General features: G+C 35.3%; 1 protein-coding gene across 2 annotated transcripts; it reads right to left on the bottom strand.

The window, feature by feature from the left end:
* Positions 1 to 268: 268 nt before the first annotated feature.
* On the bottom strand, positions 269 to 16,735 carry LOC108374084 (troponin C). Of its 2 annotated transcripts, none has more exons than XM_017630051.1 (4): positions 16,598 to 16,735; positions 4,965 to 4,992; positions 974 to 1,369; positions 269 to 901 (listed from the first exon to the last, which is right to left on the bottom strand). In XM_017630051.1, the coding sequence occupies exons 1-4, from the start codon at positions 16,613 to 16,615 to the stop codon at positions 873 to 875; spliced, it is 471 nt and encodes a 156-aa protein (XP_017485540.1). In that variant the 5' UTR covers positions 16,616 to 16,735; the 3' UTR covers positions 269 to 872. The 2 variants fall into 2 exon arrangements, with proteins under 2 accessions (XP_017485540.1, XP_017485541.1); XM_017630052.1 differs by lacking the exon at positions 16,598 to 16,735 and adding an exon at positions 7,855 to 8,569.
* Between the last annotated feature and the right edge of the window lie 5,427 nt (positions 16,736 to 22,162).

Below are 22,162 nucleotides of genomic sequence, written 5' to 3'. Positions count from 1 at the left end.
TATATGTATATATGTATATATTGTTTATAGAATAAGTAGCTTGTTGGTAAGTGTCATATATTTATGTTTTTTTTTGATTCGCTATAAATCAGTAAGCATAATTTATTTGCGTCGCAGTTATTCACTGAATTGGCTACGATCTGCAAAGGATTGTTTGTGCTCATCCTCGATGGTCGGTTTTAATTAATTACATATATATGTATATATGTATTTCCAACAATAAGTTTAAAAATAAAAAAACAAAAAAACGATAATAATTTTAGTGTTTTATATGTAAAAATGTAATGTATTTTATTAATGTTTGACATTTGTGACTACAGTGTATTCAGACGGTCACAAGCCAGTGATTGAGTATTTTAAGCAGTTTGGTTTGGTTATTGTATAATAAAAATTGGACACAAAACTTTAAAATGTAGAGCATGTTTCTAATAAATAAACGTATATAAGTATATATGTATGTAAGTGCATGAAAAATTAACAATATTTTTAAGTATAACATAAAGCACTTTAACATTTAACGTTTGCTTTTCTTTTGTTGATTTAATTTTTAATTTTTAGTCTCTATGACATGAAACAATAAAACTACAACAATAAATATAAATATAAGTATAAGTATAAGAAATTACTTGCAGTGCAATCATTTCCAAAAAAAGACGCCAATTCGCAAGTAAAATAATAATATCAAAAAAACAAAAACCAAAAGTTGACAAGACATGATTTGCGTTACGCTGATGAATTGCCTGACGAGTTAGTGTGTGAGTGTTCCTTCAATCTTTAATTGCTATAGGCAGTAAACATAGGTATATAAGTAATTACAAAAAAAAAAAACTGAAGCAATTGCATTACGTTGCGCCTAGTTGCCAATACACTCTTTACTCGCCAGTCATGACCTCCATGAATTCTATAAAGAGCGAAAATACAAACAACCAGTTACACTTACAAATCTTTCAGAAAGTAGTTCACCACCACTCACCATCAAAATCAACCGTTCCGGAGCCATCAGAATCGATTTCCTCAATCATCATGTCCAAATCGTCATTTGTCAACTTATCATCCAATTCACGCAGAATTTCACGCAGCACACCGGTGGTGATGTAACCGTTGCCCTCCTTATCGTACAAACGGAATGCCTCCTTCAGTTCGGCTTGCATCGCTTCAGCATCCTCTTCAACAAGGAAACGCGCCGCCAATGTGGTGAATTCTTCGAACTCAATTTGTCCCGAACCATCTTCATCGACTTCAGCGATAATTTCGGCAAGCATGGCATCGTCTAACTGATGGCCCAACATACTGAGAATGGTGCCCACCATGGTGGTGTTGATGTAGCCATTCTTCTCGGCATCGAATGCATTGAACGCGTTACGCAGCACTGTAAAAGGGATGGTGAGTTCAAAGCAATGAAATTTACATTATACAATGAGGTTTTAGAGGATGAAAAACTAAAAAAGGTATTTTCTTAAGGATATATCGATCCTTGCTCATAAAGACGTACGACACAGGTTAGATATTATTTTTTCTGGTACACTTTCCAATTTCACGCGATGAACATAGTTTAGGTTAGGAAACTGCATTTCAGGTGGCATTCTTCGTCAACTGAAACTCGTCTCACTCCGAAGTTGGTTCAGGTAGAAACAAATCGGTTATATTCTTAAAAAATCGATGAAAATAATTGCTTTTAAATAATGAGTGGCATTTTTTTTTTAAATCGTGGGATTAACTTGAAATTTGTTACTCGAGGGTTTTGGGGCCGCTAATTACGAATGCTAATGAATTTTCAAAATTCAAAATGGCGGATAAGTATTTTTATTCATACCCTCTGCAAAATTGGTCTAGGTAAAAAGATCGGTTATATTCTTGAAAATTCGGTAAAAATTTAAAATTGTTATTCACGGGTCGCTGATTACGAATATGATCATCAAATTTTAAAATTCAAAATTTCGGATCCAATTTTGAAAAATTTATAAACACATTCGAGACCCATAAAGGAATTTAATTTTTTGAATTTGGTACCTATATTTAGGAAATTGAGTATTTTTATACCGATATTCATACATAAGTACCCGATATTTTTACAGCGATACTTTAAATGAGTACCGTATCAATACTTTCGGTTTGATATCATATCACTAAAAGGCACGCAAGGGCACAGAGTGGTTCAGCCCCATATAGCTTTTGAGAAAATTAGATGGAGTTGGCGTATGTCCTAAATTTTTCGTATTTAACCTCGAAGGACATAAGTCAAGAAAAACCCGAAAACTGGGTGTGATCGATTTATTTTAAAACATACCTCCCATACAAGCTTAACCTCAAGAACGTCTTAAAGATGCCATTAAAAGGGCACCGATGAATTTAGTATTCCAAAATTCCGTCCATATGTTAACAGTAATAGAATAACTTAAGTGTGCAAAAAATATGCATAATATATTTACTTTAACACTTACTTCCCGTACAAACTTAACCTCAAAAATGCTTAAAAATGTCATTAAAATCCCACCGTTGAATGCACGAGTCCGAAATTTTGTCCATATATTTATAATAATATTGCAAATGAACAGTCTTAAAATTGCCTTAATCGGTTAATGTTTACGCACACCATCCATACAAGCCTAACCTCAAAAAATTGATGAATGAATTTTTAGAAAATTATTATGTATGTATATTAAAAACAAAACGAAAAAGTAGTCTCCAAAAAAAATTTCAAAAATCAAGGTTTTTTTTAGCCATTTGCGCTTCATTAGACTAAAATTGTATGGGCTATAAAACTGCATGCCCAAAAAATTTCAAAAAATTCAGAATAAAAAGTTGAAATTCTGATGAAAATTTTTTTGATTTTTCCTAACATTTGTATAAAGTTTGAAACTGTGATTTACACGGTCTTGGTTAAAGCTTGGACGATATTTTTTATAAAGATAACAAAAAAATTTAGCTGGAAAAATATTACGAATATTAAAAAAAAAAACAATACGTGGTCATTTATTTGAGTCACAGTAGGTCTTAATTGAGAACCTCTTGAGGTCTATTAATTGCAATCTATTAAAGTCATGTTCTTCTAGGTACAGTGACACTATGAACTGCAGATCGAGCCTTGTAAGGGCATAAGAGTTATCATGTGATCTGCTATGTTATTTTCTTAATCACACAGATTTCACTGACCGAAGTGGACAACTTCCATGTATGCAAATACTCAAATAACCTGCAATGACCAGCAAGAGACCACAAGGAGTTTTCCAAATCGGACCAAAATTTTGGTCTCTCCGATATTTCAATAACTAAAGACCCCCGTTTACTCCAAGTTAATCTGCCAGTAAGAAAAATTATTATAAAAATTATTATAACCTTTGTAAAACTATATAAGACTATATAAGTGTATTTCGTTAATCGATTTATTGATTTCTGCCAGGCCTGGTTCAATTATTTCATTCAGTCTAACTGAGCATATTATAGAAAATGTTTAAAATCGGCGAAAAGCATCCCTGCTTATTATGCAAAAGCGAAAAAACGGTATTCGATTTAGCCCGAACTTGAATTTATTTGTATAAAATTGGATTTGGTTTTTAGCAGACCTATACCCATTTTCAGCTTTCTGCGAAATGTTGTATGTATTTTGAAATTTGTAATTCAGCAGAACTAGAATAAACTAGACTCGCTTTTAATAATGCTTTCAACCTGAGCCTGTAGCTATGTGCTCAGATTTGCACACGCTTTGTGTTTTTCCTATTTTTATAGCGAGAACTGAAACTACATAGCGGGCTTATGACAAAAATTTGAAAGTTTACTTTTGATCGCTTTACACGAAAAATAGCCAAACACGCAATGTTTAGCCAGCCAAGCAATCGAATTTGTAACAAGATAAATTCAAAAAAAAAAAAATATATACAATACATTTTCTAGCTGCAGCTGTATATGCACGTACATATGTATGTACATATGTAAATGTTTCCTGGTAACTTAATTGTACATACATACATATTATGAACTTGTACTGTATGTAAATATTTACCTTTGAGTATTTATTTGCTTCTCCTTTATAAAAAAAAAAAATCACTTTCGGTTTAGCTTTCATCATAAAATTTTCTAATCACTGCGTAGGCGTTTACTGACACATTTTATGGCTTGTGGCATGCACCATACGGTGTAAAGTGTGCAGCCACTTCATTATGCAACTTAAGCGGAAATATTAAGCGGTGCAATACACAGTCGCGTGTGTTGGCGATTCTGTCAGTCAATTTGAAAGTCTAAGCTACTTGTTTATTATTATCTCGGTTTAACAACATCGTTGCGCGGACACAATAAAACTGCTTGACAAATCAAACAGTGGGGCTGCATGCGGATTGTCTGTTGTTTCTATTGTTTGTATTGTTTTTTTTTTTTTTGTAACTTGATTGTGACTCAGGTGTTTAGTATTTGGAATGGCATTAGTCGATTTGCTATAGAAACATATGTATAAATACATATGTATATATGCAGCACACTACTCTAAAAGTTTTGGACAGCTCTTCTAGCACAGTTTGTAAAATATGCCTTTCTATGGATAATATTTTTTGTGCAGCTACTGCTGCAAGAACGTCATATTCCAAAACAAAAAATTTGAATTAAGTGCTCACACACAGCCCTCCCATTTATTTTATGTTGTTTAAATTTTTGACCACTTTGCTCATTTGCACTATATTTGTCTTCTACAACAAGAAAACAAACAGTCTTTGATCAAAGCAAGGAGTTTAGTAGGTAAGGTTTGAGGACACCGTAGGAATAACAGTGAAAAAAAATTGCTAAAGCCATTTTATCTGCTTTCGGTACGTGCATTTGTTTTTTGATACCTACTCAGTACTGGATTCAAAAGCATCGATCCCAAAATTACTTGGTATCGAACGAAAAGTATCGAGTATGTGCTTGTATTTACTCGTATTGTTTCTTCCCTAGATTTAGTCTTTTCATGCTAATTTTTATTCGAAGGAATTACTTACATTCGATTTGGTCTTTGGAGAGTTCATCCTGAAATAAAAGGAAAAAAAATTGATATTAATACATGAAGGTACGATTCACAAAAAAAAATATGCATGCATATATATGTAATGCCGAGTCTCCACTAGGCATTGAAATGACGAAAAATTAGAAACATTTAAAAAATGCCATGCTGAAATGAGCTTAATGACTATTTTTTTAACGAAATGACACGAATATTTTTTAATGCCCAACTTTGTTATTAAAAATTTTGCCATTTAATGCCTAGTGGAGATCCAACATAAGTATATATTTATCAATAGAATAAGTCAACATATCAGTGGATTTTGTTATATGTAAACACACCATAAATACTCATATATTTATTACATTAATCTCTTAGTGTTTGAATTAATTGAATTTCAAATTTCAAGCCAGAAATTATTAAAAACTACTATCACTAAATTAAAACTAAATAGCCACGTAGTGATGGGCAAAAGATATGCTTCAAGCGTTCTTGGCGTGTATTTAACCCAAGCAGCCAGCATCGTTTCAGATCACAACCTTTTCGCAGCTAAGGTCCACAAGCAAGCAACTTCGCATCGCCTGGCTGAAAACCAGCGCCATCTCCCAACCACACCCCACAGAAATATCTGGTATCTAATATCTATGACGATGCTCAAAAAATCGCAGCATACCAAGACACCTCAAATCCGACGGCGATGAGCGCAACCACTGAGCGATGCCGGGAGAAAATAAAAAGAGAAGCAGAAGAATCTGAGTGTGAATACTTTAAGATGTTGGCGGATAGGAATACGGCTCGATAAGTGGTGGGATGGATGCCCCCGAACCTGGGCTTTATAAGACTAAAATATCAGAACCGTAACTTGTTATTAAGTTTTTATAATTAAGTTTTGAAAGAAACCAATGCGCATGTTTGCCTGCAGCCGGATTGAAACCTTGAGTCAAACGGCTAGGCTGGTAAAAGTTCTGAAGAAGGACCAAACCACAAAGCTGCGGTCACTCAAGAAGCTTGATGACACTTTAACGGAGATTAGGATTGAGGCACTCACTGTTCTTCTAGAGACTCACTTTCCTAGGAAACAGATGATAGTTACGCCTTCCTCTCCCACGACTGGAGAGGGAGGGTATGCGAGAGCCACAGTGTCAAGGTATGACTTCAGAGAAGCCTTTTGGAAGAGATTTAACTCTTGAAATTATCTACTACGTAGCACCTGTTCAATAACTTGCACTTTTTTGGCATTTGCCTGAAGCTACAAAATTAGATTTTAACCAAATAAACTAAACAGAAAGAAGGTAAACTCACCAGATATTGTCCAATGTTTGATTATCGATATTCGACTACTAATGACAGAAAGCTTAAGTTTTTTTTTTTCAAAGGCAAAATTTTCTAAAAATTAGATGGTTGTCTGCATTGACCTGCATTAAAAAAAACAGGGCAATTTAGGTGTGGACCAGGACACCAGGACAATTTGTTTAAATCAGGACAAATCCTCGAAAACGAGGATATCTGACAGCCCTACTATATTAGCGACAGAAGCTACAGGCCTATCAGCAAAACATCCTTCATGCTAAAATGCCTGGAAATATTGGTATATGTACGCTCTAAATAATGCATGTAAAACTACTACTGAGAAGTGTTTATTTCTCAACCATAACCTTTGTAAATATACGCAAAAGATGTTCAAGAATTGATTTTGAACATGAGATGTTTAAAAAATACACATGAAATGTTTAAAGTTGTAATAAGTTTTAAAGTAAAAATACATGTTTACTAATAATGAACATTAAGTGCTCATATTTACTCTATTTTAAACACTTTGTGTGTAATTTTTCTCTACGTGACAAATTTTGTAATTAAAAGTAAACACACAGTGTTTAATTTTGCACACATTAGGAGAGTAAACTGTTTAGCTATGCATAAATCTAAACAAAAACTTCTTCGAGCAAAATTTAAACATTTTATGTGTAAACTGTGGAATTGTGAACAATAAATTTTTAGAACTCAACAAACAAATTTGAAATTTCTACGCCACACATATGATAATTAAAATTAAACAAGCAGTGTTTAATTTAATTAACACGTTGTGTAAATTTGCATTCATTAAGAGAGGAAACTGGTTACCTATCTTAATATGCGCAAATTTAAACAACAATTTTTTAGAGTGTAGTTAAGCGCTCTCATCATACTCGGCGGGGAAATTCTGTGAGACGGCTTTGCAAAATCTGATTGCCAGAATAAGCAATTCCAGAATTCAACTTGGGCATATTTGTAGACATGGAGGGTGCTTTTGATAATGCCACCTACGATAGCATTTGCAATTCTGCTCAACGGCATGCTAATATTCTAAAAGATATGCAAACATGCAAAATATGTGAAAATACTTATGCGAAACATAATAGAACCAAATTAGCTCACTGCCTCCTATAATGAGTTTCTATACAGGTCTGGGCTTGCATAAATATCCGAGCTCTAGTAATGAGCTATTGTTAATTTTAATATAAATGGTTGGCCGAGCTTCTGTTCCAATTTTTTGTCTGCGTCCTGATGCTATTATAAAAATGGAGAGACCTACAATTTTGCGCTGCCTGCAAATGGCAAACGTTTTATGAGAAGCCTTTTCATAGCAGAAATTCACCCGGCGGTTTGTCATTGCCTCCCGAGCGCGACCGCTATTCGCAAAATCTTTTTCTAAATTTTAGAGATTAGGTCCTAGGTTAGTGGTAGCATTCAACTCAAATTAGAATTGGCTAAATATTCGAGAAAATTTAAATTGGTTTTCATATGCTAAAATTTGTTTATAACTTTTAAAAAGTTCGCCAATTTCTCCCACACGCTTTAACTAATTCATAGATTTTCATTATTTTACACTATCCTGTCGGGATACTCACCATGCCGTTGCTTTGTTAAAAACTAGTCACAAAACTTTCCGATACAGCAAAGGATGCTCACTTTTTTTTATACGTTTAGTAACAATAAGGACGACACCAGATGTTTTTAATAGGTGTGAGACGATACGTAACGGCACAACGAAGTACACAACAACGACTACGACAGCGACAACACGTTAAGGACAATGCAATAAATTTTGACTGCAAATGCGTTTTCTAATTACGATTGCGCTTGTAGTGTGGCACGGAGCGTGTTCGCGTTGGATGCGCGTACGTTTGGCAATGCGACACGTTGTTCGTTGGGCGTTTGCCACTGGGTGTTACACGCTGGCAGCGCTTTCTTTGGAGCCAACTAAAGCGCCAACAATTCGTAATGGTGTTGTTGTAGAGCAAACGATTATAAAGCAGTAGTTGTAGTTGCTGTTTTAAAAGTACTGGTATGCAGTTTTCTTTTGAGCGTCGAAAAAAAAAATAATAATGTTTGCTGCCGCCAACGCGCTTACACCTGTATGCCCAAAATATGCCACCTCCTGCTGTTTCGATTGAAGATGTTATAATAATAACTTGCAACTAATGAGCGCTTGCCCCCAGCACAACACAGCCCAACATAGTACGGCACAGCACAATTTAGCCCAGCCTAGGCCAGGCTAAAGGCTGATGGCTGGCGGCTGGGAGCGAAATGTGTGAAGATGACACCACGACCACGACCACGACCACGACGATGACGATAATGACTACGACTGAACGGGCCAAGCCTAAGCAAATGCTACATTAGCAAATGCAATGGGGAAACAGCAACAGCTGCCGCTGTCACTGCGCTGCACTGCGCTGCCCGGGAGGGAGTGATGGGCGGTGGGTATACGACGCGTGCTGCACAAAGTTTGCAGCAATGCATTATACACTTGTGCGGAGGGGTAATAGGTGGCGTACTTAATATGAGTGGTACTCACAAACCATTTTCAATTTGCTGAACAATGTTGCTTTGGCTACTATTAAACCCAATGCACAAATGCGCAAGGCATATTTGAGCGGTCCACGGAGAATGACCGAATGAAATAGTGTACAGGCTACACAAAATTAATCTCATTTACTTTCCGACGACGGCGAAGTTGGTCTGGCCACTCAAGACTTGCAGTAAACATCAAAACTCACTTGCAAAACTGTTCACTGCCCAGTGAAGGCCTCATATTTGGATGTCAATTAATGCAGGCTTCGGCTACCCCATGGCCAAGCGTGCACAGAAATAATTTTATGAACGTGGGCTTCGAATCGTTCCTAGTCGTTCTTGCCTAATGAGCTGGAATCGAAATGTCCTTGATGCATTTTCTAATAGTGTTGGGCTTTCAGGGAACACTTCTATTATACCAATCACAAGAAATTTATACCCGAAAATTGGGTCAGTTGCAGTCAGCATTCATTCAAGTCAAATGTCTTCATATTACCCTTGATGAAAGAATTATTTGGAATTCGTATCCATATAAAGTTACTATTTAGTTAAGCCAGAAGGATACTGTCGCTTATGCCTCCGTAGTTTGAAAAAAAATCGTCCCATCACGTTTAAAGAAACTCAAACCAGCCCACACTTTGCCAATATTTTCTGCAATTTTACATATTCAATAATAAAACACTCGATGGATTTTCAAACCTTAGCTCGTAATTTCATTTTGTGGTCTACTAAAGTTTTCCAGTCTCGGCCTAAGAACTTTTAAAACGTTGGAAAAATTGTTAAAATAAAAGTCTAAGCGAAATTAAAGTTTCAAACATATCGTCACTAGACACGAATAAAGACGCGAGCTCAAAAGCGGACCGCGAAAACCAACGCATAAAAAAACTTCAGCGAACAAAGACGCGGTAACCTATTTAACGGTGAAGAAATACGCGTAAACTCATTTTCGCGGTCAACTAGGTTGGAGGGCGTAACAAACAGTATATAAATACACCAAAGAGTTTGACCAGGTAAATTTTTTTACTCGTCTTTTCCCGACATTTTTTTTTATTCGTCCTTTTTCGCCGTCAAAACACTCGCGCGTCTTTATTCATGTCTAGTGACGATATCTAGAAAAAATTCATGGGAAAAATTTTTGTAGAACATTTTAACCCATCAGCTCCCGCCTGAAAGGCTCGTTTTTACCCTTATTTCAAGTAACCCTACGAACAGCAAATTTTGAAGCCCGTTAGAGGATTGATATGTGCTAGAAAATTATTCTTCAGAATATTTTACCAGGGGTCTTGTCAGGCAAAAACTTCATTACACCAAAATACACATCTCTAAAAAATTATATCAAAAAATGTATGCCAAGAAGGAATAACTATACTATATAAGCATACCTGGGCGACGCCTCGGCGTAGCGTCGCGTGTTTGTATACACGAAGTTGAAGCCGAAAATTAAGTGCAATTTAGCGTATTGGATTTTAACCGATTCATTATGAATCAATAATTAATTTTCGCTTAATTTCATTTATACGAACACGCGACGGTACCCTGAGGATACAGCGCAGTCGGCGTCGCCCAGACGTGTATATATGTATGTAAGTCATAAACTTTAATTTCGCTCAGGCCTTTATTTTAATAATTTTTTCCACTTTTTTGAGAACTACCCATACTCCGGCCATGGTATGATAATTTTAGTAGGCCATAAAATTAAAATACGAGCGAACTTTGCTAATCCATCAAGTATTTTAGTACTGGAACATTTAGAGTTCTGTCTGAAGTGTTTCCGTTCGTATTTTCCAAGGCAAATGTCGCTTATGTCACGGTGCCGCGAAATCTAAGTCCATGCAACGAAACTTCCATAAAGCGAACTCTGAGCTAATGGATGACCTTTCTTTGATACCAAATATGTACATTGATATACAGACATAGCGGTAAAGTACAAAAAAGAACCAATAACCCGCAGTACGCAAGCTATCATTTTCTCTGGTAGGCCAGACAGTTATTCAGGCGATCACCTCTTCCGCGGTTAGGTCGCAACTTTTGGACGATTGTAGGATAGGGTTGGCATCAATTCCTAAATACATGGCAATTAAGAATCTATGGGAAGGAGACAGCGGATTGAATAGCGGGCGCGGCTGTGCACTAAATACATTCCATGCTGTCGACATTTGTATGTAGATGCCCTGCACAGGTAAATCAAAAGCAAACTACCAAAATTTACCACTCGACCCACTTAAAACCAGAGATGAGATCTGTTAGAAAGGATTAGGCAAGGATGCCAAATCTATGAGTGGCCGACCCTAGCAACAGTGGGATTAAAGACACTTGGCCATGGTTGAAAAATACTTCAGATTGCAGCAGGCATTTTCTACAAATAATAGATTAATACCTTTTAAGGATATTAACACTCGCAAAATAAGGGCGCTGGGTGTGCGATTTCAAATTCTCTAAAATTTCATCGAATATGTATGTATTTGTACTTTCTTTGCCTCCAACAACTTCTTAGCTGCCAAATTTTCACCAATTCATCGTGTCATTCGCGCCGTGAAAATAGCCACAAACTNATTCGCCGCTTTGCGCCATGCAAAAGGTTGTTCGCCCGCCCTGCTGAATGTAGCCGCTGCTGAAGAAGAAACGTTTTAAAAATATACAAAACATGAATATTTAGAAATTTATTGCCGCATCAGTGAGTTGACGTGGCGGCGCACATCGACATATATACAAACATACCTTGGGTGCTTACATATGAAGGCAGACACAAAAATTCGCCTAAGTCAAATGCAGCACTAGTGTGTAACGGTGTAGGCGCTGTCAAATGCATCTTACATACATACATATTTGTATTAAGCATGGTGTTGTTGCAATGTTCTGAGTGAGTGCTACCTTAAAGATTGGCCAATGAAAAGTGCAGCAATTGCTGCAAATACGTACAGCCCCAGAGAGTCGCTTAGGGTGGTCCAAAAATGCATGTGAATTGTTTGTTTAAAATTTTTTTCATAGTAACTATGTATATTTTGTAGATCCGTGGACAATCCCTAAAAATGAAATGGGGGGACCCATCGAAAAATATTGATTTTCAAGAATTGTATGTGCTTTGAGCGATCGCTAGATATTTTTTATTTCAAAATAAACAATAGGGGTATATTTTTTCGGTATATGTAGAACAACCTTAGGGGTGAGAGCATTAAAATTGCGGATTTGTTTTTTTTTTGTACCACCCTAATGTGCATACATATGCATTAATAGACACTTACAAACACAAACATTTCTATGTTAAATAATTTATTTTGCAAATAATTTTTTTTTTTCAGCCTATTATTTTTGGCATAAGTGCTCGAAAATCTTAAAATTTTTAGTGCATATTGAATATTTACTTACAAGCAGACCAAATTTACTTACATGCATGCTTCAAGTGAACGCTGCATTTCATTTTACCGCACACTAGCAATGAAGCTTGAATTTTGTAGACAATAGAATTGTCGTTAGAATGATATTTAAAAGTGTATATTCAAATTGCATTGAAAATGTTTTAAATTAAATTTTTTTATTTATTTTTTTTTTAATGTATTTATTTTTGAGTTTACAGCATATTCATATACACACATAAGTATATATGTATGTGTGTAAGTATAATATTGATAAATGAATCAACGATTTATAGTGGTTTCTTATTTTTTGCTATAGCTTGCCCAAAAGTGCATCAAAGCATTCACCTGTACAGCCATACATTCGAACATACTTACACTACTTATGATAACTATAATAAGATTTTAGTTTGTTCGTATGCTTAACTGTATACATAATGTAGCTGCTCTCAACGGATCCTCGATTGAGGTGTAGTTCGCCTGTGATCGTCATTTAAGTTGTGTTCATAAGGCTACATATATTGCATGCCGAAATACATACATACATACATACATATATATACATATTTGCTCTGTTGTATGAAATGATGTTTGAAACATTTGTTGTCGTCAACAAAAATGCATTGCAAATTGAATTATTGCTGCTTGCTGCTGAAAACACTTATAAAAAGTGTCACAATCCCTTCGCCGCTTACTATTGAAATTCTGCTGATACAACTGTACATACATACATACATACGTATGTATGCTACTCATGCATTTAAATTCTGAATGAATAAAATTGAAAACTCGATTTAAGGGAAATTAAAATTGTATTGTTAAAAATAAATTCAATGACAAATCAACAGGCTTGCTGTTGAAGGATTTGAGAATTATCTATATTTATGAATATGTTTGCACATACGTACCTACATATATACATAACTCTCATTTATTAAAATCATGTCATATATGCCGATCAAATTAAAAAAAAAATTATTGGATTTGATGGAAACTCGAATCCCCCATTTTGAATTTTGAAAAAGATTCGTAATCAGTGACCCCAAGAATTTTTTAAAAAATATATCGCCATTTTGGATCAGCCATTTTTAATTTAAAAAAACTGACTTCGGGTGCCTTCTTATTGCTTTTGGTATTATGCGGCTCTATTTATTTTTATTTCTAAATTTTTATATTCGTTCGGAAAGGGTTAACAATGAAAAGCGATGGATAAATAAACCGGTTGTGAATGGTCAAATGAAGATGAGCAATAATTTTTTGTATGAAGTGGGAGTAGGAAATAATGTTACTCATACGCCATAGCGTACATGGCCGTACTCGTACATGATGNGGACGCCAAAAGTATCGCAAAATATAATGGGCATAATCAAAAATAAATTTAAACTAAGCTAGTTTGTTATTTATGTTAATTTTAACATTTACTTTTCATTCCACCGTCTCATTGGCAACCGATTTGAAACCGCAAAAATTTTCCGATTTGCGAATATTGGAGCACGTAATTATGCGATTTGAAAAGTAAAACGCAAAATATTTGCGATTCTGAAAATGGGAGCACGGCTGTATGAATAACATTTTCCATGTTAAGGTTTTAATTTTCCTTTCATTCGCAATGCAGACTTAAAATGAAAATATCTTGGGAAAATGAAATGCTAGAAATACAACGGGATGTTCGCGGCGACCGCAATTAGAAAACAATTTTTTTTTTGTTATGTTGGTCGGAAACGAGGCTTGAACCCAAACAATCGAGAATAGAAGGCGAATTCGCATTGAAATTTTGGATGAATTGGATAACGACTTTATCCAATTTTGCAAGGTAAATGCGAAACCAAATACGTCTGATGCGCTACAGGTTCTGAAATAGGGCGTTGTTGAAAAATTTTCTGGTATAGGGCGTTTTTGAACTGACTGCCGAGATAGGTAGATCTTTCACTTAGCCATCGATATGTAAACTGTAAAATTTAAAACTGTTTTTCTAGAGTTTTTTGGTTTTTTGGATTATCAGACTCTTGCGGTAAATGGGAGATATATGTATATATCCTGCATGAAATGTATCTAACTATAAGCTAACTTTAAGGTGATTAGGAAGGAGCTGAAAGTCACTATTATCTGTATATTTTCTTTGATGAATGTTACTATATTTCTATGGGAGGTTACCTCTTGTGGACACAAAATATCAATAGGAAAACCAAAATATTTATTTTTTATTTTTTTTTATATAATTATTTTTAATTTTTTTATTTCATATTTGTTTACATATTATGCTCTAGGTGGTCCCATATTCGAACTCCGTTAGATATAACTTTAAAATGATAATATGAAATTTCGATCTTCCTTTTATTTGTTCCCAATTTGAATAAGTATTTGCGAAGTGCAGGATATTTTAATAGAAACGCGTTTAAAGAAAACAATCTCCTGCATTACTTGTCAACTAGTTTCAAGTTAGCTTTTTGTAGCTAACTACAAGTTATATATTTTATAGAAATCCCGCAAAGTAAGCTAACTACATGCGGGTTATTTTTTATTAATTGATAACTTTTTTTGCAGGGTATGTATAAGTTAAATCATAGATACATGTAATGTAAATGAAAAGATAAATAAATTATCATTTTTACACTGGAATGGATTTGTATTCCCAAATAATAAAGCTTGCGGAGCTAGGTTAGGTTAGGTTAGGAGAGCGTGTGTGTGATATTCCATACTTTTACTCGGATACAGAATTGTCAATTGTTGAGTGCCCCCTTTTAGTGGGTGTCAGGAGGAGACACGTACCTATTATCGAAAGAGTAGCTTTAAGTCATTATTCTCTGAAACCAATTACTATCCCTTATGAAGCCTAGGAGATCCAACAGTTCCACCTCTGCTACCTCGCACAGGCTTTTGAAGAAACGTGAACCCAAGTGCTTGAGACGCTTCGTCTGTAGCCGTGGACATCGACATAGATAGTAGCCAATTGAATCTTCCTCATCTTCATCATGGCAGCCTTTGCAGAGAGTACTTGTTGGTATTCGCCACGGTTGAAGCATTGGTGATATAGCACAGTGTCCTCTGATGACACCGGTAAGGTCTCTTACAAAAGATCTATTGAGTTTCCCCTGTCTCTTTACTACTTATCCGCGGCCTAATAAGCTTGTGGTCTCACAGTTTTCCCCGAGTGTTTTACAAATCATTCGTCACAGCCACGGTGCACTCATTAATTTTCTAAAAGTGCTCACTTAACGGTGGTAGTACGGAGCTATCCACTTCTTCTATTGGCATGTCTGAGTCGCATCTGGCCATCTCATCAGCCGACTCATTCCCTTCAATACCCGAAATTGGTTTCCTTCCCGGTTTGGGCTTCTCTGGACCTCAGAGAAACATCTTTGAGACCGTACCATGGGTGAAAATATGCAGCGGTTGCAAATGAAATATCTTGTTAAGGCCCTCCTGAGGTGCGCTACTCACTGCCCCGGGTATGCCAAGGCATGCGATTCTTTGCACTTTTTCTATAATTTTCGTGTTACCCCACCATACCAAGGACCCGTAGGTGACGTACGGGGATAGTCCCCATTGCTTTCCAGCGGAACTAAGTCCTTCCCTTTATCTGACGACGAAATTTTTATGAAACTTTCCTGGAGATTTGCTGGAACTTATGAAATGAATTCGCTTTCCATTGAAATTAATTTTGAAATGATTTCCACCGACCCATGGTAGTTATTTTTTAATCATGACTACTATTAGATAGTAAATTTAAGGTGAAAAATATGCCTTTGTTGGTTCAATCTAAATCTATTCTTGTCTTCAAGACTGTTCCAGTGAATTGAAGGAAATAAGAAGACTTTTTCGTGTGGCTTTATAAACACCGCATACATTCTTCATTCTTACTACTTTTCTGCAGAATCGGCCATACCTCAAAATAAAAATAATGCCTACAAGGAAAGATAAACAGCAGCCTGTTCCATGAAGAAAAATAATGTGCTTATTAAAGTGAAGTGGGATGTGCGTCATTGATGGGGGTGACCGACTTGCAATCGTGTGGCATCTAAAATTGGCGACTCGCAAGTGTTTTCCCAGACTCGTTGGTATCCCTCAAAAAATGTATTAATCGCACATGTTCTTAAGAACGCAAAGAAAAAATTAAACGTTCTAAAAATATTATTAACTTATTCACTTAGGATAGCACACCCTTTGAACTTTTTTTTAATGTGTATAGCTTTTTAAAATCTGCCTTACACATAGAATACGTTAAATTTTTATAAAAAGTTTATGAATATTAAATAAACAGAAGAAAAATGTAAATACTAAGAACTATTGAAATGACGAGGAGTGTATGTAGATATAAATTATTTCCAGCTGACACTAGTTTCCGATTAATAATACGAAAATACTCATACATTCATATGCAAGCGCATTCACTTAAACAAATCGTTCCTTTTTCATTTTCTTACAAATGTATTTAAATAATTACCATTGTTGAATTGCCCATTGTGTGTTTCTTTTAATTTATTCTTGGCTTTTTCACGAAAAATACTAAATCACTTTGAGTGCACTTTGTATGCAAGGAAAAGCAATTAACACAATCGCACACTGGCAAAGGAATGAAATGCGAAAACGCCTATAGTTATACTATGCAAAATATGTATTTACAAATTGCAATTTATCTTGCAAAAACTTCTATTTACTAGCGTTTGCTTTCAAGTTTTTCCTCGCCGCGAACAACAAATGGCGCGTATGATGAACGCTCGACGTTTGGCGTGAATGAATTTGTATTCTTCCCGTTTTTGAATCAGTGACACGACTAAACTGGACGATGGAGACAGCGAGTCAAATGTCCATGCCACCACGCCAAGGCAACCAACACACCCACAAGTTCGCAGTAAGGCCGGCAGGCAGTTTTCAAGTGTCAATACGCTGTCCGTGTGTCTGTTTTGTATGTATGTATGTATGCCACGCGGTCAGGTTGCCTGCTGACTGGTGACGGCTGCTGATCGAATAGCCACCGCTGACATTTGAAATGTTTTCTTTTGGAAATCTACTATAAATCTTATTAAAATACCAACTATTTGGCTAAGCTCTGACGACAATAACTACATACAAGAGTAATAACATACTTAAATAATTCGGCGAAATATAAAAAAAAAAAATATATACTTATATTTTCAAAGAGTCTGAAATAAAAACAACGCGCAGCGGGTGCCTCAAACCGCAAGATGAATACACGTGTATGTTTGTACATGGCTAACTTGGAAGAAAAATGCGGATGCGGCATGATTGATGTATGAGCATGTATGTGCGTTTAATTGTCTATGTATGTACATTAGAGTGGTCCAAATTTTTGTATGTGGGGAAAAAATGTCATCCTAGAATTCGGGGCACCCCCTTAGTTTTTTCCTTTTAATATTTGTAATATCTATACCAACTTTCAATTTCCTACTTTAACCAATACAGGGTGCTCAATGATCTTGAAATGCGCTAATGGATCGCTGTAACACTGAGCAAAAATGTTGTTGATTTTTAAAAAAAGATACTGTTGCCATGACAACTGAGATAATTTTAGATAATTTAAATTTGAAATATTCTTAGGTTGCTTAACCAATTCTTTGATTAATATATGTGCACAATAATCCTTGAGTAAGATATGAGCATCATGACCATCCTCTAAATGTATACGTAGAAACGTGAAGTTTGGTACCAGCACCTCCTACGGCAAGAGGAACAATTTTCAAAGGTGCCTCAAACGCTTTCTCGGAAAAAAATTTTTTGGACCACTCTAATGTACATAGCTGTAAATATATGAAAATGTCCATTTGGACATATTATTAAAAATGTACATAAGAAATTACTATGAGTTTATAAATATTTTTGAAAATTTTCAGTCTACGATACACCGAGATTTACTTTTAAAGATGTCCATGCACAAACTGGCATACAATTATGTAAATAAGAGTGTAGATATTTCTTTAGTAAGCACATAAGTGTGTTCATTATCGTTTACCTAGGTGTATTTGCATACGTATGTATGTACATCAATCAGTCATATATATTAAATAAATCATTAAAAAAATAAAATTATAAATTCAAAGAATGCAAGGATGGATCATAGATACTATAATTCTATTCGACGAAAAAATGGTTGCACCGAGAGCATGTCTTAAAGTTCCGGCTTACATTGTCCGCTTTTAGTTCGGCCGCCTGAATACTTTTGTTATGACTCCGACGCCATGAATAAATTTTGAAAGCAGAGCGAATGCAACGCAAGCTGAAGAGTTTTCACTGTGAAGATTCCCTTTCGGAACTGGCACGTTCGTTTATTATATCGAATTTCAAACTAACGAACTATTTGTTAGCTTCTTCACAATGTATTTCCATATATGGTAATACGGGTCATTACAAAAAGTAGCATTTACATATCGTCGATGTTTCAGTCATGCTAATGAAAACCGCCTAAATCGTCGTTGTGGCAAAAATTCAGATTTGGTAACCCTGAGCTCCAGGCATCGAGATTTAGTCATAAAAATCGTAAAATCGTTATTAAAACAACAGATTTGTAAAATAATAGCTAGAAATACGCTATACAAACTCAAAGAATACCGTTTGCTCTCCTAAAATTGATTCATAAGAGTGCAATTGTCGTGGGCGTTGCAAAACGACGTATGAAACAACAATGCTAAAGCCGTAGCTAAGCTACAAATTCAGACTGGCTGTGTTTTAGGGATGAGCCACAGCATTTTCCCGCCATGCATGCGAAACACGTTCTACACAGACTACGATGAGACCGTATTTAATTTGGCCACTGATTTTCATAACGTTATTTTGGATTCAACATGTCACACCAGGGTTTAAAGTGAGCGGCTTTCAGGAAAGAATGCTTCTTACAATGATCTTCTGCCTGTTAACTGAGTGCCAGTTACTGTCAAAATTCGATCGTTTTCATAGTTTTTAAGAGCCCTCGAGAGGTTTTATAACTGAGTACGTCGTTTAAGTAATAAGAAATAAAATTACTTACCGGAATATCAGCTGCTTTGGAATTGAAATGTGACTACTGTTTTTATATCTTCGAAGGTCTTTGGAGGACTTTGGCCGGACTTGGAATTGAGCCGATACATTCCACCTTGTCGACAAATTTCATTAATTTTATATACATCGATAATTTTCGAAAGTTGTGCATTTCGAGGGCTCTGCGTTCACAAAAAAAAGTAAAGAAAAACCCCGGTCATTCTCAAATATTGGAATATTGGCAAACCATTATTTCAAAGCCTAACAAAGATTTTACAGGTGGAAGAGGGACCGTTGGCAGAGTTCACAAGGTCAATAATTTTTACCCGAGTAAACTCATAACATCGAAAGGGATTGCTAACACCATATGCGTAATATGGCAATACGACTATTCTTGGATTATGAGTGAGTAGTCCTTTCAGCCTAACAGAACACTTTTTACCTTACAAAACGTTTTTCTTTTCAACACTGTTTTCGCATTAGCTAACACAAAAATGCCTTCTAAGCACCTCAAAGCAGGCGAGTTTGCTAGTTTTCTATATACTAAATTTAAAAGTCATTCTGACAACAAGTAAATTTATGTATATTTGATATTTCTTGTGCTCCATCTCTTTTTGGAACCATTGTCAAAAGCTATTGCCCACAAAATTAGGTATGCATCCATAAATAAAGATGTGTGTATGTATATTCATATCGGGTCTAATATACATAGATACCAATGTGATTGTTCAAATGCTTCTCTCTCACATAAATCACGGAAGTGCCTAATAAGTTAAGCGCCTGTCAAAAGCGAAAACCAAATTAGAATAAATAAGTACATATCGTCACTAGACACGAATAAAAGCGCGCTAGTGTTTCCACGGCGAAAAAAGACGCGTAAAAAAGATTTACGAATAAACGAATCTCTTTGGAGAATTTACATACTGTTACACGAGCAAATATAGTTGACCGTGAAAATAAGTTTACACGTCCTTCTTCGCCGTCAAATATTTTAACACGTCTTTCTTCGCCGTTAACTATGTTAAGAATCTTTCTTCGCTGCAGTTTTTTTATATGCGTCTTTTTTCGCGGTCAACTTTTGAGCTCCTGCCTTTATTCGTGTCTAGTGTAGAGCTGGAAAACTATCGATAAATAGTATCGATGTTTTTTTACTATCGAAAACATCAATGGTTTTGTAAGCACTATATCGATAGTTTTCACTTACACATACATTATTCAGTAGTAAGAGTAAAAGCTGGCTGTTTCATCTTGTGAGTCGGAATGGACATTTAGCAAAGCACGGCAAATAATTTCAGAGCGCAGATGCTGCTTGAAGCCAAATATAAACTTTTGGACATATTTTGATCTTATTTTCAATAAAAGTTGTTATGCTCAATTTTGAGAATTTTTTAATCAAAACTATCGATNTGATTTCGGTAGATTGTGGGAAATCGCAATTGAAGTTTGAAATGGAATTTCTCAAAAACACGAAGATAGATTTTCCCAAATTCTTAAATTATTTAATTTTTAATGTTTAATATTATTTAGTTTTGGGTTTATGAAGGATTTTCCTTTAGGAAAATTTTTTGTCGTAAGCGTCATTTGTCCATAATTTGGCAGCCACTTTGTATGAAATACGACAAAATGTAATCAAAATTTCTACTAAATTAAGGACACTTTTTACTCAATATCTTGGAAACTAAGGAGATATCCAAAAATGGAGAACGCCATTTTTAAGATATTGATTAGTTTAATATGGCAGAGGCATTTCTTGGTCAATGACAGAATTGAATGCTCTACAAAAGTGTCCAGCGTAACCCTAGCCCCCACCAGCGGGGTATTACGTGTCACTAAACCAAATTTTTCATGAAATTGTCGGATTTTTTCCCCCTCTCGTAAATAACAAGAGCAAAAGAAAATTGGGAACGACAAATTCAAATTTTGGACCATCAAATCGCTGGCATCGATATTTCTTGAGATATTGGGCTTCGAAGTTTATTTATTAAATAGTGTAAATTGTTGATCAACTTCAAGGCCCAATATCTCAAAAAATATCGATGTAAGCATTTTAGTGATCCAACTTTTTTGTATGAATTGAACTATGCATATATAAAAAGTATACAGAAAGGAAATTAAATAAAACTTATTTCAAGTTTTTGGTCACGATGTAAGAAGTTTTTTTTTTTCTAAAAATTGCTTGGAAATCGCTTTACGGTGTTCACTATCAGAGATTGAGGAAATGACAGATCCAACACTTTCAAAGCAGTAAAAAATTTGACCTTGTCATAGGTTTCATATTTCCATTATATGAAAAGTGTGCGTGATTATTGTACGATTTTACCAATTTTCTACATCATCCATTCCTGGTCTTCTTTTAACTTATTCCCTAAGTTTTATTGAGATAACTTTATTTTTACTCCAATTATATATTAATTCAGCGCCTCCATATTTCTAAAAGTTACACTTATATGAAAAGTGTTGATTGTCAGATTTAGCCCATTTTCCACACCATCCATGCTTGGTCTTCTATTTATGTACTTATTCCCGCAATTTTATTGCGATACCTTGCTTTATTGCGGTACCTTAATTAATTAAAAAAAATCCCATTGCGTGTGTTTGTTAAGCAATACCCAGTGCCTTTAAAACCAATACTTATAACACAAGCAATCGCTCGAATTCAGCTGGATCTATGCGGCAGAGCGTTTTAAAATTGAGCCACTAGGATTCGTGCCACCATAAAAAGTTATGTCTCACATTTAAACATTGTTATATTCCATTCATAATGGCATTCGTGGGCCCTTCAAATTAAAAAAGATTTTCGTTTATATTGTAATATATTTAAATAACTACCACCCTTTATGGAAAACTGTTTAGCGCATAATTTTTGCCTTTAGCATGCAAAGATTCACGCTACTGGGCGCAGTTCAACTAAGGGCCTACAGTCATCAATCGGAAAAGGGCCAAGCTATATAAGTACAAAGATTCGCTAAAGGAACAGCACAATGTTCTGCGTACATTACCTCAGCTTCGTAAGAAACAAATCATTGCTAGGAAATAA

This window comes from Rhagoletis zephyria, unplaced genomic scaffold (genome assembly GCF_001687245.7).
Source record: "Rhagoletis zephyria isolate East Lansing unplaced genomic scaffold, Rhagoletis_zephyria_1.1 Rzeph_scaffold_07317, whole genome shotgun sequence".
NCBI classification, from domain to species: Eukaryota; Metazoa; Arthropoda; class Insecta; order Diptera; family Tephritidae; genus Rhagoletis; species Rhagoletis zephyria.
This window is presented reverse-complemented; position numbering and strand designations above follow the sequence as displayed.

Coding starts and splice junctions, on each gene's coding strand:
- LOC108374084 (XM_017630051.1), bottom strand. Junction 1,370..4,964: donor CTCCAAAGACCAAATCGAAT/GTAAGTAATTCC, acceptor TCCCTTTTACAG/TGCTGCGTAACGCGTTCAAT. Junction 902..973: donor CGGAACGGTTGATTTTGATG/GTGAGTGGTGGT, acceptor CGCTCTTTATAG/AATTCATGGAGGTCATGACT.